This window comes from Ceraceosorus guamensis (genome assembly GCF_003144195.1).
Source record: "Ceraceosorus guamensis strain MCA 4658 unplaced genomic scaffold IE81scaffold_27, whole genome shotgun sequence".
Lineage (NCBI taxonomy): Eukaryota > Fungi > Basidiomycota > Exobasidiomycetes > Ceraceosorales > Ceraceosoraceae > Ceraceosorus > Ceraceosorus guamensis.
In genome coordinates, this window is record NW_020290022.1 from 121,951 (window position 1) to 134,366 (window position 12,416).

At 56.1% G+C, this 12,416-nt stretch overlaps 4 protein-coding genes across 4 annotated transcripts; 3 read left to right on the plus strand and 1 right to left on the minus strand.

Moving 5' to 3' along the window:
* Window positions 1–431: 431 nt before the first annotated feature.
* On the plus strand, window positions 432–3,957 carry IE81DRAFT_323209 (ARM repeat-containing protein). Its single transcript, XM_025513865.1, has 2 exons — window positions 432–785; window positions 868–3,957. The coding sequence occupies exons 1-2, from the start codon at window positions 670–672 to the stop codon at window positions 3,593–3,595; spliced, it is 2,844 nt and encodes a 947-aa protein (XP_025369823.1). The 5' UTR covers window positions 432–669; the 3' UTR covers window positions 3,596–3,957.
* Window positions 3,958–4,078: 121 nt separating this feature from the next.
* IE81DRAFT_323210 (hypothetical protein) lies at window positions 4,079–7,666 on the minus strand. The gene is made up of 2 exons (XM_025513866.1): window positions 7,027–7,666; window positions 4,079–6,945 (listed from the first exon to the last, which is right to left on the minus strand). Exons 1-2 carry the CDS (start codon window positions 7,198–7,200, stop codon window positions 4,321–4,323), a joined length of 2,799 nt encoding a protein of 932 aa, XP_025369824.1. The 5' UTR covers window positions 7,201–7,666; the 3' UTR covers window positions 4,079–4,320.
* A 216-nt stretch (window positions 7,667–7,882) lies between these two features.
* Window positions 7,883–9,224, plus strand: IE81DRAFT_366410 (hypothetical protein). The gene is made up of 3 exons (XM_025517006.1): window positions 7,883–8,623; window positions 8,708–8,744; window positions 8,820–9,224. Exons 1-3 carry the CDS (start codon window positions 8,213–8,215, stop codon window positions 8,855–8,857), a joined length of 486 nt encoding a protein of 161 aa, XP_025369825.1. The 5' UTR covers window positions 7,883–8,212; the 3' UTR covers window positions 8,858–9,224.
* A 479-nt stretch (window positions 9,225–9,703) lies between these two features.
* Window positions 9,704–12,049, plus strand: IE81DRAFT_313249 (hypothetical protein). Its single transcript, XM_025512481.1, has 7 exons — window positions 9,704–10,183; window positions 10,312–10,378; window positions 10,463–10,715; window positions 10,792–10,873; window positions 10,967–11,080; window positions 11,152–11,635; window positions 11,775–12,049. Exons 1-7 carry the CDS (start codon window positions 10,041–10,043, stop codon window positions 11,877–11,879), a joined length of 1,248 nt encoding a protein of 415 aa, XP_025369826.1. The 5' UTR covers window positions 9,704–10,040; the 3' UTR covers window positions 11,880–12,049.
* Window positions 12,050–12,416: the final 367 nt, after the last annotated feature.

Consider the following 12,416-nt stretch of genomic DNA (forward strand, 5'->3'; position numbering starts at 1 on the left):
TGCGCCTCGCCTTTCCGCATCGACTTTGCTCCTGCAGAGAGTCTGAGTATGTGACTCGTGATCACTAATTATGAAACGCTATCCTCAATTTCATGATCATCTCATTCGCAGTCTTTTCATTGCTTTGCGTTTGCGTCCATCGTGCTGCTGCTGCATGAATAAGGGTGTGTGTGTGAATCTATCATCGCTCAAGGAGCGCGCGCGTCTTGCCTGCCCCTCCATGCATGGACCCCCCCGCCCTGGGTGACGAAAGAGACGCGCCGCATGCAGAAGTAATCCACGCGATCAGGGTACCGCGGTGCCGCACCGCGCCAGACGGCCTATCCTCTGCCGCGCGCGGATGTTGATTTGGCGGTCGAGGTGGTCAGAATTACAAACAATCCGGACGCATCGTGATGTATTCTGCAAGGTTGCGTTCCTGACGCTTCTGTCTTCATCTCCACTCACGACTCTGTGCATCGCCACCGTCCTGTACTCACGCCTGCCAGCTTGGAGTACAAACGAGTCGTATAGGCGCTCCCTCTGCCTGCGCTGCCAAGCTTCAGTCTCGCACATCGACCACATTGGCCCTGGACGCAGCCGCCAGACTCGAGCCACTCGTCGACCCGCTTCTTGCTTTCACAGTCTCCCAGCTGACGAGCAGAGGCAGAACGTCTGCTCTCATGCATCATGGCAGCCGCGATGCCCATCCCAGCGGATCCGGTAGAGCTCCGAAAGCTCCGCAATGCCGTCATAGGTAGCCGCACGCGAAAGAGCACGCTGGTAGCAAAGGGTCAAACACCAAGGTGAGTGCTATCGAATGTGACGCGCTCCAGACGGGGATGCTAATTTCAGGACGCTGAGATGTTCCGTCTCATTACTCGACAGCTTGGTCGCCCTGCTCACGCCGCCGCAAGAGAACGAGTCTTCGGTCGAGGTCGTCAATCTGGCAGCCACGATCCTTGGTTCCCTTGCTAATTCGGCCACACCCGGGGTTCTGCTTGCTCTTCTCCGCGCTCGCCTACCTACTGCGCTACTCAGGGCACTTGGTGACTTGCCTAGCACACCGCACCTCGCTTCACTCGAGGCCCTCTTGCGAGCTGTGCGATCAATGTGCGTCTGCGTAGCGGCATACGTCTCTCCAGGCGACAAGACGCGCTCTTCACCCAGAGGGCGATCGGTCAAGGAGCTAGAAGGCTGGAGTCTGGCTCAAGCCGGCTTTGCATCGGCGTCGAGCTCGACAGCTCCAGCTGGATCTTCAGCTAGTGCGCTTGACAGTCTGTCAGATGCGAGATCCGGTCTGAGCAGCAGCACCGGAAACACCTACACCTTTGACGGCTTGTCCCCCACACAAGAGCTTCATCTTCGTTGTCGTTTGGCCATCGATGAGCTGTTCGCACCCAGCAACCTGCATCTCTGGTTGTCCGCTTTGTTCATCAGTCCCACCCTTCCAAGTCGTGCTTCCACCGCCACATCGGCCTTCTCTTCGGCTCCTCGATTAATTTCTTCCCACATCCGGCCCGGATCTGCAACGGCTGGCCCGACACGCATAGCCACGCCCGATGGAAGTCGAGCAGCTTCACGAGATCGTAGAGCAGCTGGAGAGAGCAGCACGAGCAGAGCCTTTAGCTTGGCACCTCCTCCTGCTTTACCTGTCGGCCTCGCCCCAACACTGACAGGCATGGACTCTTCCACCAGCTCCATGGAAGGCTCAGCAAATTCACATAGCGGAATGCTACAACCGGCGGACAGAACGCGCACGCTAGCCATAGTGGAGATGGTGTGCTCCATCATCTCTTCGTGCATCTGCATTCCTGGCCCTGCGCCTCCGAGTGGGGCCAGCCAGATTCACAGGGAGGTGGCAGATACGCCAGAGGACGAACTTGCAGCGCGGAGGACACGAGTATTGGACTTTCGACCAGACGACTCATTTGCAGCACAGCCCCCGCTTCGAGATGTCGTAGGCGCCAGGAAGGTTGTAGAAAGCGCCGCCTTTGAACAGATGCCCTATCATCAGGGTGGGGAGCGTTCTGCACGGCCGGAACGCGAGTTGTTTGCAAGTCTTGTGCAGCGCAGCAAAAGCTTGGATAGAACAAAGGACACAGGCAAAGCTCCAGAACGGCCCGACGACGAGCTGCCACAAGAGGATGTGACCATGACAGAGCCAAGCTTGGATGCTAGTGATGCTGGTCTAGTGGCCAAGCCGCGCAATACTCTCAACGTCTTGCTCGAGGCGGCGGAGTGTGGATTTGCGAAAACACAAGAAGTAGCCTTGTGGGCTTTGGCGGAGCTTTCCCGCGAAAATCGCCAGACCAGCTTCAGGCTCTTCAATTGCGTCACGCCTTCTGGCGCCATGCCGACCACACTACTGCTCAACCTTCGCAAGGAGACCTCTGCGCCTGTTCGATTGGCGGCGTTCAGCTGTCTCACGCACATAATCAAGGTGCATCCTTTCTCTCAACGCACGCACGAGTGTGTTCTTTCGACGCTCATCGACCTGACCGAGGAAACTGGCGAAGTGCAGATCACGGCCATGTTCACCTTTGCCAGATTGATATCGGACGATCCCGATCTGCAAATGCTGGCGACGGAGCACTACGATATTATCAGACGCTTTGGTGGGTTCTTGGAGAAGACGAAAAGTGCCAACTCTGCTCCGTCTGCCGGACCGCAGTCTGGCGCGCCTAGAGACGAGCATCTCATACGATTGCGAGAAGCCGTCTTGACTGCCTTGGCAGCGCTAGCTTTCCAGCGCGACGAGATTCGAAGAGCGCTGGTGGATGCTACATCGCCCGCTCTTTTGCCACTCATTGTTCCCTCGCTCACCGCAACGGATTTGGGCATCCGAGTCGCTGCATGTCGCCTCGTCAGAGCTTTGAGTCGCAGCATCAGCATACTTAGAACATCTCTCGTGGACGCTGGAGTAGCAGAAAAGCTCATCGGCATGATCAAGGATGACAATGAGGATGCAGAAGTGAAGCAGCAAGCCACGGCGACGATCTGCAATCTGGTGTTGAAGTTCAGCCCAATGAAGCAGCTGCTTTTGGAGGAAGGAGGCATACAAAAGCTGGTCGAGCTGGCGCGAAGCCGGGAAGGAGGATCGACGAGATTGAATGCTCTTTGGGCCCTCAAGAACGTTCTCTACTCGTCTGAAACTGACACGAAGCGTAATGTGATGAGCGCGCTCGGCTGGGATTATGTTGCTGCTTTGGCAGCGGATCGCAAGGACGAGGATCCGGCCGCTCAAGAACAAGCGTTGGCCATCATTCGAAACCTTGCGAGCAGTCGAGAGGAGGACATCGAGTTGACGTTGAGCGGCTTCGGCAAAGATGTGCTGTTGGACATTATCGAGCAGGTCATTTGGGAAAGGCATGGTGATGTGATCACGGAGCAGGGCGCCTACATCATTGTCAACATTGCTACGGGCGCGGAAGCGCACAGGAGAGCCATCTTGGCTCGACCCAACATCCTCCAAACTCTTGTCAGACTCTTGGGACACGACGCTTCGGATTTGAGATTGGCGAGCGTGTGGGCTGCGCTCAACCTCACGCAGAAGATTCCGCAAGCTGTTGCATCTGCTGGTAGCAGCCCTACACGCGTGTTTGGCGGTGAGTGATTTCGCAAGCGCATGTGAGCGGAACACTGGCGCTGAGCCAGACTTGCTCCCTTCTGTGCGTATGGGGCAGACGACGTCTCGTCCGATGCGCTTCTTGCTCTTCGCAAAGTCGGCTTTGAAGAGCGTCTGAGAATTTTGATCGTGGACAAGGAACACGACGTGTCGGGCAGGGCTAGAGACATGCTACACAGATTTGCCGCTTTCAAGCCTCCTGCAGCGCTCGTCTGAGCAGACATCGACTACTACTGCTCAGCGTCGCCAGGCCAGCTCTATGGTCCTTCTTTTGGCATTTGCAACTATTAAATCCGCAGGCCAGGTCGCCTAGCACCGCACAACTCGTCACACTTAGCAATTTCATCGTGTCTACTTGTAGAACTCTGCATGAACGCTTGTCGAAGACGCGGCTTTGCCTGGCCAGCTTGCAGCTCCTTGGTGCCCAGACTCTTGCGAAGTAGGTGTCCTGACAGTCAAGAAAATGGGTAACTTCTTTTGATGTTCATTGCTATTCAAGGTAAAGATGACACGTCGAACATGTGGGTGGAAATGCGAATCTCGAACAGGTACGAGAGAAGAATGCGAACGTCGACCATGAACCAAACAATGTCGGCTGGGATGGAATGGGATGGAATGGGATGGAATGGGATAGGATTACAAATGTGGATCTCTCTTTCTGTGCTTTTATCTGAATGACGGACTTTGGACCGAAGGATGCGATCTCAAATCGTTTACGCGACCATGGCAGCTCTACCATGTTCTATTCTCTCTTTGCTACTCTTCAGAGCGCTCATCATGCGCCTCAGCTGACCGTGAAGATCTTCTTGACGCTGTACAAGCTCGACAAGCTTCTCGAACGGCATTGGAGCTCTAGTTCGAGTAGGAGCTGGACCCAGAGCGTGCTGACCGTTGGGACCCAAAGGCGGCTCGCTTCTCCAAGTAAGCGCGTCCTCGTTCTGATTCATCTGGCGAACTCGAAGAATAGCCTCTTCCTGTAGCTGTCTCTCTCGGATCAGGTCGATTTCGGCGCTTCTTTCCCTACTCCTCTCCCTCTCTAGAGCGGCAGCAGCAGCGATGGCGGATGCGGTAGCGCTCTCTTCGGCTCTCGCAAGCGTCAACTCGTATTGCAAAGCTCTGCGTTCCATCTTGATCCGATCATGTCCCGTTCTGTACTCCGTATACATCTTGGCAAATCGCTCTTTCAATTGCTGCCAATCGCCTGCATTGCGGACGTCCAACCAGGGCTCTGCGAGGCTCAGCGCACCAGCTCCTACCCCGTGGCGTGCTTGAATGCCAGAACTCTGACGACGCGAACCGGATTGCGAGCGAATTGGAGATGCAGAAGTGTCGCGGCGTCGAGACGGCATTTGGCGGGGGCCCTCCTGCGCAGCTCGGTCGGGGGAGACGGAGGAAGAATAGCTCCGACGTACGCGGGATCGGATACCTGGCTGGTCAGAACGAGCTATGGCCGCGTCTTGCATCCTTACGCGATGCTTGCTTCGGCCACGTTCATCCGCCCTTTCCTGGTCGTCTTCCGTATCCGTGTAATCCCTTGCAGGAGGAAGAATTGGCGCCCTGGAAGTCTTTGAGGGGCCACCTCTGTCTTCTGCTGGCTTCTTGATCTTTTGCGAGGCAACTCCCGCTGGCTTGGACGGCGCAGGTTTTGTGGTTTCAGCTGCAGAGGGAGAGCGTCTCTCTGCAGTAGCCTCGCGCAGCAGACGAGCACGTTTGCTGGATGCGAGCGATGCATCAAAGTCTTCTTCCTTCGTAAGCGGTCTCTTAGTGCCTTTGACTTTTGTGGTTTTGGTTGCTGCACTGCATTTTGCCGCCAGGAATGTTTTGGCTGCATTCTTGATCTGCGCGTCCGCTTGAGACGGTACATTCTTGGCATCGTCCACATCAGACAAGTGTTCTGGGACCGTCACGGGTGCTCTAGAGCTCGTCTGAGAGGTTCGGCTTTGTAGGGATCTCTTCACTTTGCTCACGACAGAGATTCCCTTCTTTTTGGCACCGATGCTAGGCGGTGCCTTCGTTGCAGGAGTGGGATTTGGCTTTGGGGGTGAGCCAGAAGGCGCGTCTCGCAAGGTGTGCTGGGCTTTATCTGACGCCTGAGCGCGCGCCGGACTCTCCGATGGCTGTGTGCCAACGCCGTCCATCTCAGCACCAATCAGTCCTAAGCCTTTTGACCCTGGATGGCTCTGGGAGCGAGACTCCACCTCGCTCTCCGCAGGGGCCGACTTCTCGGCATGAGCGTCCTCCTCCTCCTCGTTCCATTCACCTTCCTCGCTGAGATCCTCTCCATCGTCCATTTTCTCGACTGCTTCTTTCGCCTTGGCGTTGCGTCTCCATTCGTCCCGAGCGGCTTGTGTCGGACGTCCGTCAGGGTACAGTGCCAGCCTCTGCGGAGCGTCGTCGGCCAGCTCAAGCCTGTCGAAGGCAGCTTCTGCCAGATCGCTGACTTCGACTTTTGTTCTAGAGTTCCACTCCGGCCAATCGAGCTGAACGTCTTGATACGTAGTATCTTTGAGCGCATATACGGTCCCTGGCCCTGGAGTGCCTGGCGCACTGGCATTGCCTGGCGGTGCAGGAAGCGACCGACGGTTGACCGGTCCTTTAAAATGCTTCTTCATCTTGTCGGAGGGAATGAGTTGCAAATCTTGTGGGATCACAGCCAAGGATGAGAGCAGCTTGACAATTTGAGGTTCAGGAGACTTCAGCTGAGCAACAAGGATTCTGCGTTGCAGGGGTCCTGTCGCGAGGAGGTGGATGAGTCGAGTCCGAAGGCTGGGTGGAGAGGAGGTCATGAATCTCCGCGCCGCCTGAGCGTCTGCATCGTCTGAGTTCTCATGACGCACGCTAGGAACGGCATTTGACACCATTCGGGAGAGCGATTGAGCGCGAGCGCTACCAGGCTGTTCACCGCCCCGAGTCTCCGGCGGCTTGGATGGCGCGTCCCGCATAGGGGTTGCGGGGCGCGACGACACACCAGTGATGAGCTGCGCTGGCGATCCAAGAATCCCACGCTTGGCTTTACTGACCGGCGAAGCCCTCGACACGTCCGATGTGCTCACAGCCGAAGATAAAGCTTTGGCTCGTTTGGAGGATGTGGGCTGCTCCATGAGTACGGCCTGACGCGCATCCCTTCTCGCAGCTTCTTCTTCCCTGCGTTCCTTCAGCCTGGATGCGGCGCCGCTTGAGGCGATGGATGAAGGTTTGGCAGAGTACTTGTGGCTGATCGCACCTACGTGCCGCAGCGTCCCCGCGTCTGAGCGAGCATCGCCCACAGCATACAGCTCGTGCAATGACTCGTCTGGCGCTTTGCTAAGTGGATGAGAGGTTCCGGCTAATCTAATCGACTGCAGGAGTGATCAAAGGAGGCCAAAGATGAGATACAAGAGCGCATGTTATGTCTCGTCGTGTCCTCGCTTGCAACTTACTGCACCATCCGCGCTCAGGTCGATTTCAGCAGCATGGCTGCCTGCCCGAAGCGCCTCGGCCACGTCCTTGGACAAGCGCAGATGTATCACTTTGGGAGGGTCATCAGTGCCGTGGATCTGATCAGATGAGGATCCCTGTTGAAGCCGGTAGGCTCTGACTTCTTCTGCATCCATCTTGATATTACTGCGACGGCCAAAGAGAAGCGCAGCGTGGCCCGGGTCCAGAGGCGGCCTCTGGCCCTGTGTCAGGGCGAGTTGAGATGCTATTGCTTTGCCTTGCTGATATGGCGATCTTTGCAGAAGAAACGTGCGTAGAGCGCTCCAGAAGCTCGTCAATGGAAAAGTCCCAAGCTTGTTGGATGTTCCAGTGATGGGTGAATTCAGTGGTTGGTCGAATCGCAGAATCCCAGCACGTCAAAGCTGTGCTTCAGAAGTTGAGAAACGCAGCGGATGGATGGATGGCTAGGTACATTGAACAGCTGTGGGGGATATAGGTCATAGAGGTGCACGAGCAAGCCCTGCCGTTGACGATGCTTCAGAAGAGATCTCGGTCGCAGCTTGAAAGGGAGCCATGACCAAGGTAAGCTCTCTCACAATCTGAATTGTGGATCCGTGCGTGAGTTCATGCGCTTTGATTCCGTGAGACCCTATGCATGCGTCGTGCACGCGCGGGCGCAGCAGCATTCTTGATTTGGCGGGCGCATATATGCGCATTTGCAGCATGCAGCCTCTCGCTTCGATCACGTGGGATCACACCAACGCAGTCGGTCGGCGTAGCGCCAAGAAGCTTGCAACCGCGGGCGCCAAAGCGCGGCATACGCCGTTGGATGCACGGCTCATCAACAACAACAGCTGTTGCATCAGCCAAGACGATCCTCACATGCAGTTCACATCCACGTTTGTAGTCCTCTCTATCCACACTTACGAGTTGATGAGACTCAACTTTGATTGACATTAAGATTCTGAATTTCAGAATTTAAGTACCTCGGAGCTTGCCCCTCTCGCTCAGGGCAGTTGCACCCGCTCGCGCAGTACGGCAGTCACAAGTCTGGCGTACGACACACCATCACCCCTAACATTCGCGACTTTTGAGAGACTCGAGTCCAAATCTCACGGTGTGTCAGCATTCCCACCTTCGAGTCCAACTCTTTGAACTTAGCATCGAAACTCGACAAATTGACTCGTGATGGACACGCACGAGAGCCCCGCAGAGGGATCCGGCTCCACCACTTTGCTCGACTCGCTCGCCGAAGGTGCGCCAGGAGCAGCAGCTATTCCAGCCAAGAAGTCTCGCGGACAAGATGGGACGGGACGCAGTACGAGTTTGACACCGGAGAGTACCGAGGAGGACTTGGCGCAAGACGAAAGAGCTGCTAATCAGAGTGATCGTCAGTATCAGAATGCCGACGGGTCGAGTCAGCTGGGACTCATTGATGTGGACGAGGAAGGGCATACAGGCGAGAGAGATCAACTGGACTTCGAAGAGGATGAGCATGAGGATGAGGGTCATTTCGCCCAGAATGAATCTCATGGATTGGACAAATTTGCGAGCAAGAGCAGACAGCAGGATCTCCGTAAAGGTGGCTTCCAGCAAAAGGTGAGCTGCAGCCGTTCTGCATCGCAAGGACCGCCTCGAAGGGGTACTCAACACGTGTAGCATACATGCACTCTTGCTGCACAGTATCTGGATGAGGAGATTCGTCAGCGATACTTGAAAGGTGCGTGGAGCCCTTGCAAGCTGTGATCGGCCCGTGCGCTGGACGCCTCTTACACTTCCAGTCCATCGTTGCCAGAGATCGGAGACGTCTTTGCACCTTCCGCAAGTACCTAGTCTCGATCGACTGTTAGCTCAGTGTGCCTCCCAATCTGGAGGGGGGTCCAGCACGGGATGCCTGAAGCATCCGTCACAAGCAGATATACGTCGTACTCGTAGTGAATAGCGTAACAGGTTCGCGAAGACCCTGCGACTTTCACTCCGCTTCTGTCGGTCAGATCCTTTTGTGAACCTCTCTTGAAGCTTTCGCTACATACAACCACCCTCTGAACAATCCACCCCTTGACCCTTGTAGACTACATAGCTCTGATCCCCATCTCGCTGAAGCAAGCCGTGCTCACCGCCACTCACACTTTCACGACATTCACGACTTGTGCGACAAATTGCCCAGATCAAAAGCAGCGAATCAGAATGAAGGTGGATGAAGCACAACGTGGATGACGACTCTGACTGCGCAGTGACGAGTAAGTATGAGTATCCCGGTTTGGCCCAGATGGTATAGGAGCGGCGTAACGGGCTCAAGCGCCCTGCCCTCCACACGCGCGAGCGCGTGCTGCATGCTGCTGGTATATTCACGTGATTGATCGACGCACTTGGGACTTGCACGCAGGAGGGACAGCCCGCATCAGCATTCATCTCGTGCGTCAGCCTGGCCAGCTATGTGCAGCCACGAGTATAGCTGCTGCTGGGAGTGGAGCGCCACAGCTCAACCAGTCACAGTCGTGAGTCAAGGTCGAAAGCTGAAGCAGAGCGCAGGTGCGAGATCTCTTCTGGCCGATGCAGCCGTGCAGCAGCGGACGAGATGACGCAGCAGCGCGCCGAGGCGTTGTGGCCGGGTGGCCCCCGGGATGATGATCGCGGTGAGATGATGCTTGCATGACCGGCATTCACACACATTCAAGACTCAAATTTCAGATTGGTGGTTCGTGATTCGCACGTCACACATCGACTATCAAGAATCGTGATTGGTGCAGTCACGGTAAAGTCTCCTTGTGTACATCCATCACCGGACCCTTGACGTTGCGATCTCCGTTGAGTCCACACGCTGTCTCCTAATCCGACCTAGCCACAGACAGCACCGAGCATCGTCCTTCTCTGGTTCACCGAGACCTCCTTGGTCAAAACAATCTGTCTCATAGGAAAGTCTCCCAGAGTGTCGACGTCTGCTTTTGGAAGCTCTCTATCCACCTTCTCTCAGGTACTCACCACTTCTCCGCTTCACACTCGTCCGCTCGTCATCATGTCTGACTCCGCGCAAGAGATTTCGGTCAACATCAAAGGACCTTCTGAGCTGCGTCTGTCGGTCAAGATTGCCACTGACGCGACAATTAGGCAGCTCAAGGAGAAGATCCAGGAACAAAAGAGCGAAGTCACTGCTGAGAGGTGAGTGAATGCCATACTTGCGGGCTCGACGTCATGACGTCTGCGTAGCCATCAGTCTTTGGTTCCGATGGCTTCCCGAGCTCGAGAGCTGTCCTGATGCTGATGCGTCTACTCGCGCGTTCACCCAGTCAAAGGCTGATCTACAGCGGCAAAGTGCTCAAAGACGACGAGACCGTTGCGTTCTACAAACTTGTGGTGCGTAAAAGGGCCAACAGGGGAGGACGAGCATTTTGCTGCAGCAAGCAAACAAAGCATTGAGGACTCTCTTGTCCCTTACAGAATGGCCACACGATACACATGGTGCGCTCGGCTTCTCGTTCGGCTCCCACGACAGGCAATCGATCCGCTGGCTCTGCGCCGAGCGCTTCCAGCACCAACGCATCCGGCTCTAGCGCCGCTAATAGCGCAGCTCAAGGTGTACCTGCCAACTTTGGTGCAGGTCAACAATTCGCCAACAATCCTCTCAGTGCGCTCAACAGGGCTGATTATGCTGGTCCCCAGCTCACCGCGGCTCAAAACCAGATGTTTGATGGTCAGTTGGTGGCGCGTGCTACACCGCGAGGAAAGCTTGCCTGACAGTGCTTCGCTTGCCCTTTTGCTCTTGGCAGGCATGAACGTTCAGGATCCGAACTTTATGATGAACATGCTGGAGAACGACAGCTTCAGGCAGCAATTGCGCGAAACGCTTTCGTGAGTCGCACGAGCATCGGCGAAGGCTAGCACTGCGACTTTGCAGATTTTGATGACGAGGGACTTTTCGATCTCTTTGCACAATCATCTCAGACGCCCCGAGATGATCGATCAGCTTATCGACGCCAACCCTCAGCTGCGCAACATGCCCGGAGCAAGGGACATGCTCCGCTCGCCCTTTTTCATAGACATGATGACAGACCCAGCGTGAGTCTGCTCGTCTTCGTCAAGTGAAAGCCTTGCAGCTCATCAGCCCTTCTCGGGACGTGGCACGACAGCACGATGAGAAGAGCAGCGCAGTTTTCGCAAATGATGGGAGGTGGCGCTGGAGGCGGAGCTGGAGGAGCAGGCATGTTCGGGGGAGGCGGACAGGCACCTCAGTGGCCTCCTCCTGGCGCTTTCGGTACCGGAGGTGAACAAGGGCAAGGCCAGGGACAGAATCAAGCGGGGGGAGCACCTGGCTCATCAGCTGCGCAAAACCCTTTTGCGGCGCTTGGAGCTTTGGGCGGCCAAGGTGCGGGAGGTTCAGGTGGAGCTGGAGGTATGATGGATCCCTCTTTCCTTCGCAGTCTGTTTGGTGAAGGAGGTCCCGGTGGAGCTGGTGCAGGTGGCCCTCCTGCTGGCAACCCGCTCGCAGGTGGAGCGAACCCGTTCGCTGCGGCGCTCGGAGGACTTGGAGGCTTCGGCGGCGGAACACCACCTGCTCCGGCTGACGGACGTTCGCACGAGGAAAGATATGCGGAGGAACTGGCACAGATGCAGGTGAGTGGCGAGCAACACGGGTGGATTGGTGCGCGGCTACGCGAAGTTCTCGGCACAATGCTTGGACAGGCGAATGCAGCGCTTCATGATTATCTGACGACTTGCTCCGATGCTCGAACTGCTCTTCTGCCATCTACAGGCTATGGGTTTGACGGACGGACCTAGAAATTTGAGAGCTTTGCTCTTGGCGGGAGGCAATGTGCAAGGAGCAATCAACATCATCTTTGATGGAGGTGCGAACTAAGCGAAACCCTCCTCGTACCTACATCGATTGGGACTCCAGTCGCACAGCGTCATTCACTCTTCAACGGCGCTTCGACGCGCTGATTGTGATCAGCAAAGCTGCGAAACGAAGTTCTCTCGACCTCGAATGCATGTCATTGTGATTAGTGGTGCAATTAGCCACTGGCTGGCAAATGTGGTGCAGTCCGGCGAAGAGCGTGAACGAGGCGGTCGCGTGTTGGAAGACCCTGCCTGGAGACTCTGTGATCGCGACTATAAGCAGCTGCTCGGGCAGAAGCACACACTCAAATGCCGCTGCTCTGAACTTTGAAACGCGAATGTCAGTCGCTCCGACTGCGAGATGTGGGGTTGTCTTGATCTTCGGCGGCCGCTCTGAGCACAGTGATCGAGCTGTGAGTACTCCAAGGACTTAAGAATGTATGGGATCGGAAGACCCTTTGCTTGCTCAGCCAGCCCGGCCACTGACCGCTCGATCGGTGACTGCAGCCTGTGCCCCGCGCGACGCGAACAACACGCAGCCGCCGGTCCCTTACACCCG

Bases quoted from the DNA above. Each gene is read 5' to 3' on its own strand.
- IE81DRAFT_323209 (XM_025513865.1), top strand. From the start codon at position 670: ATGGCAGCCGCGATGCCCATCCCAGCGGATCCGGTAGAGCTCCGAAAG. The intron at 786-867 runs GTGAGTGCTATC...ATTACTCGACAG, and splicing joins GCAAAGGGTCAAACACCAAG to CTTGGTCGCCCTGCTCACGC.
- IE81DRAFT_323210 (XM_025513866.1), bottom strand. From the start codon at position 7,200: ATGGATGCAGAAGAAGTCAGAGCCTACCGGCTTCAACAGGGATCCTCA. The intron at 6,946-7,026 runs GTAAGTTGCAAG...TCACTCCTGCAG, and splicing joins ACCTGAGCGCGGATGGTGCA to TCGATTAGATTAGCCGGAAC.
- IE81DRAFT_366410 (XM_025517006.1), top strand. From the start codon at position 8,213: ATGGACACGCACGAGAGCCCCGCAGAGGGATCCGGCTCCACCACTTTG. The intron at 8,624-8,707 runs GTGAGCTGCAGC...CTTGCTGCACAG, and splicing joins AAGGTGGCTTCCAGCAAAAG to TATCTGGATGAGGAGATTCG. The intron at 8,745-8,819 runs GTGCGTGGAGCC...CATCGTTGCCAG, and splicing joins TCGTCAGCGATACTTGAAAG to AGATCGGAGACGTCTTTGCA.
- IE81DRAFT_313249 (XM_025512481.1), top strand. From the start codon at position 10,041: ATGTCTGACTCCGCGCAAGAGATTTCGGTCAACATCAAAGGACCTTCT. The intron at 10,716-10,791 runs GTCAGTTGGTGG...TGCTCTTGGCAG, and splicing joins TCAAAACCAGATGTTTGATG to GCATGAACGTTCAGGATCCG. The intron at 11,081-11,151 runs GTGAGTCTGCTC...GTGGCACGACAG, and splicing joins GACATGATGACAGACCCAGC to CACGATGAGAAGAGCAGCGC.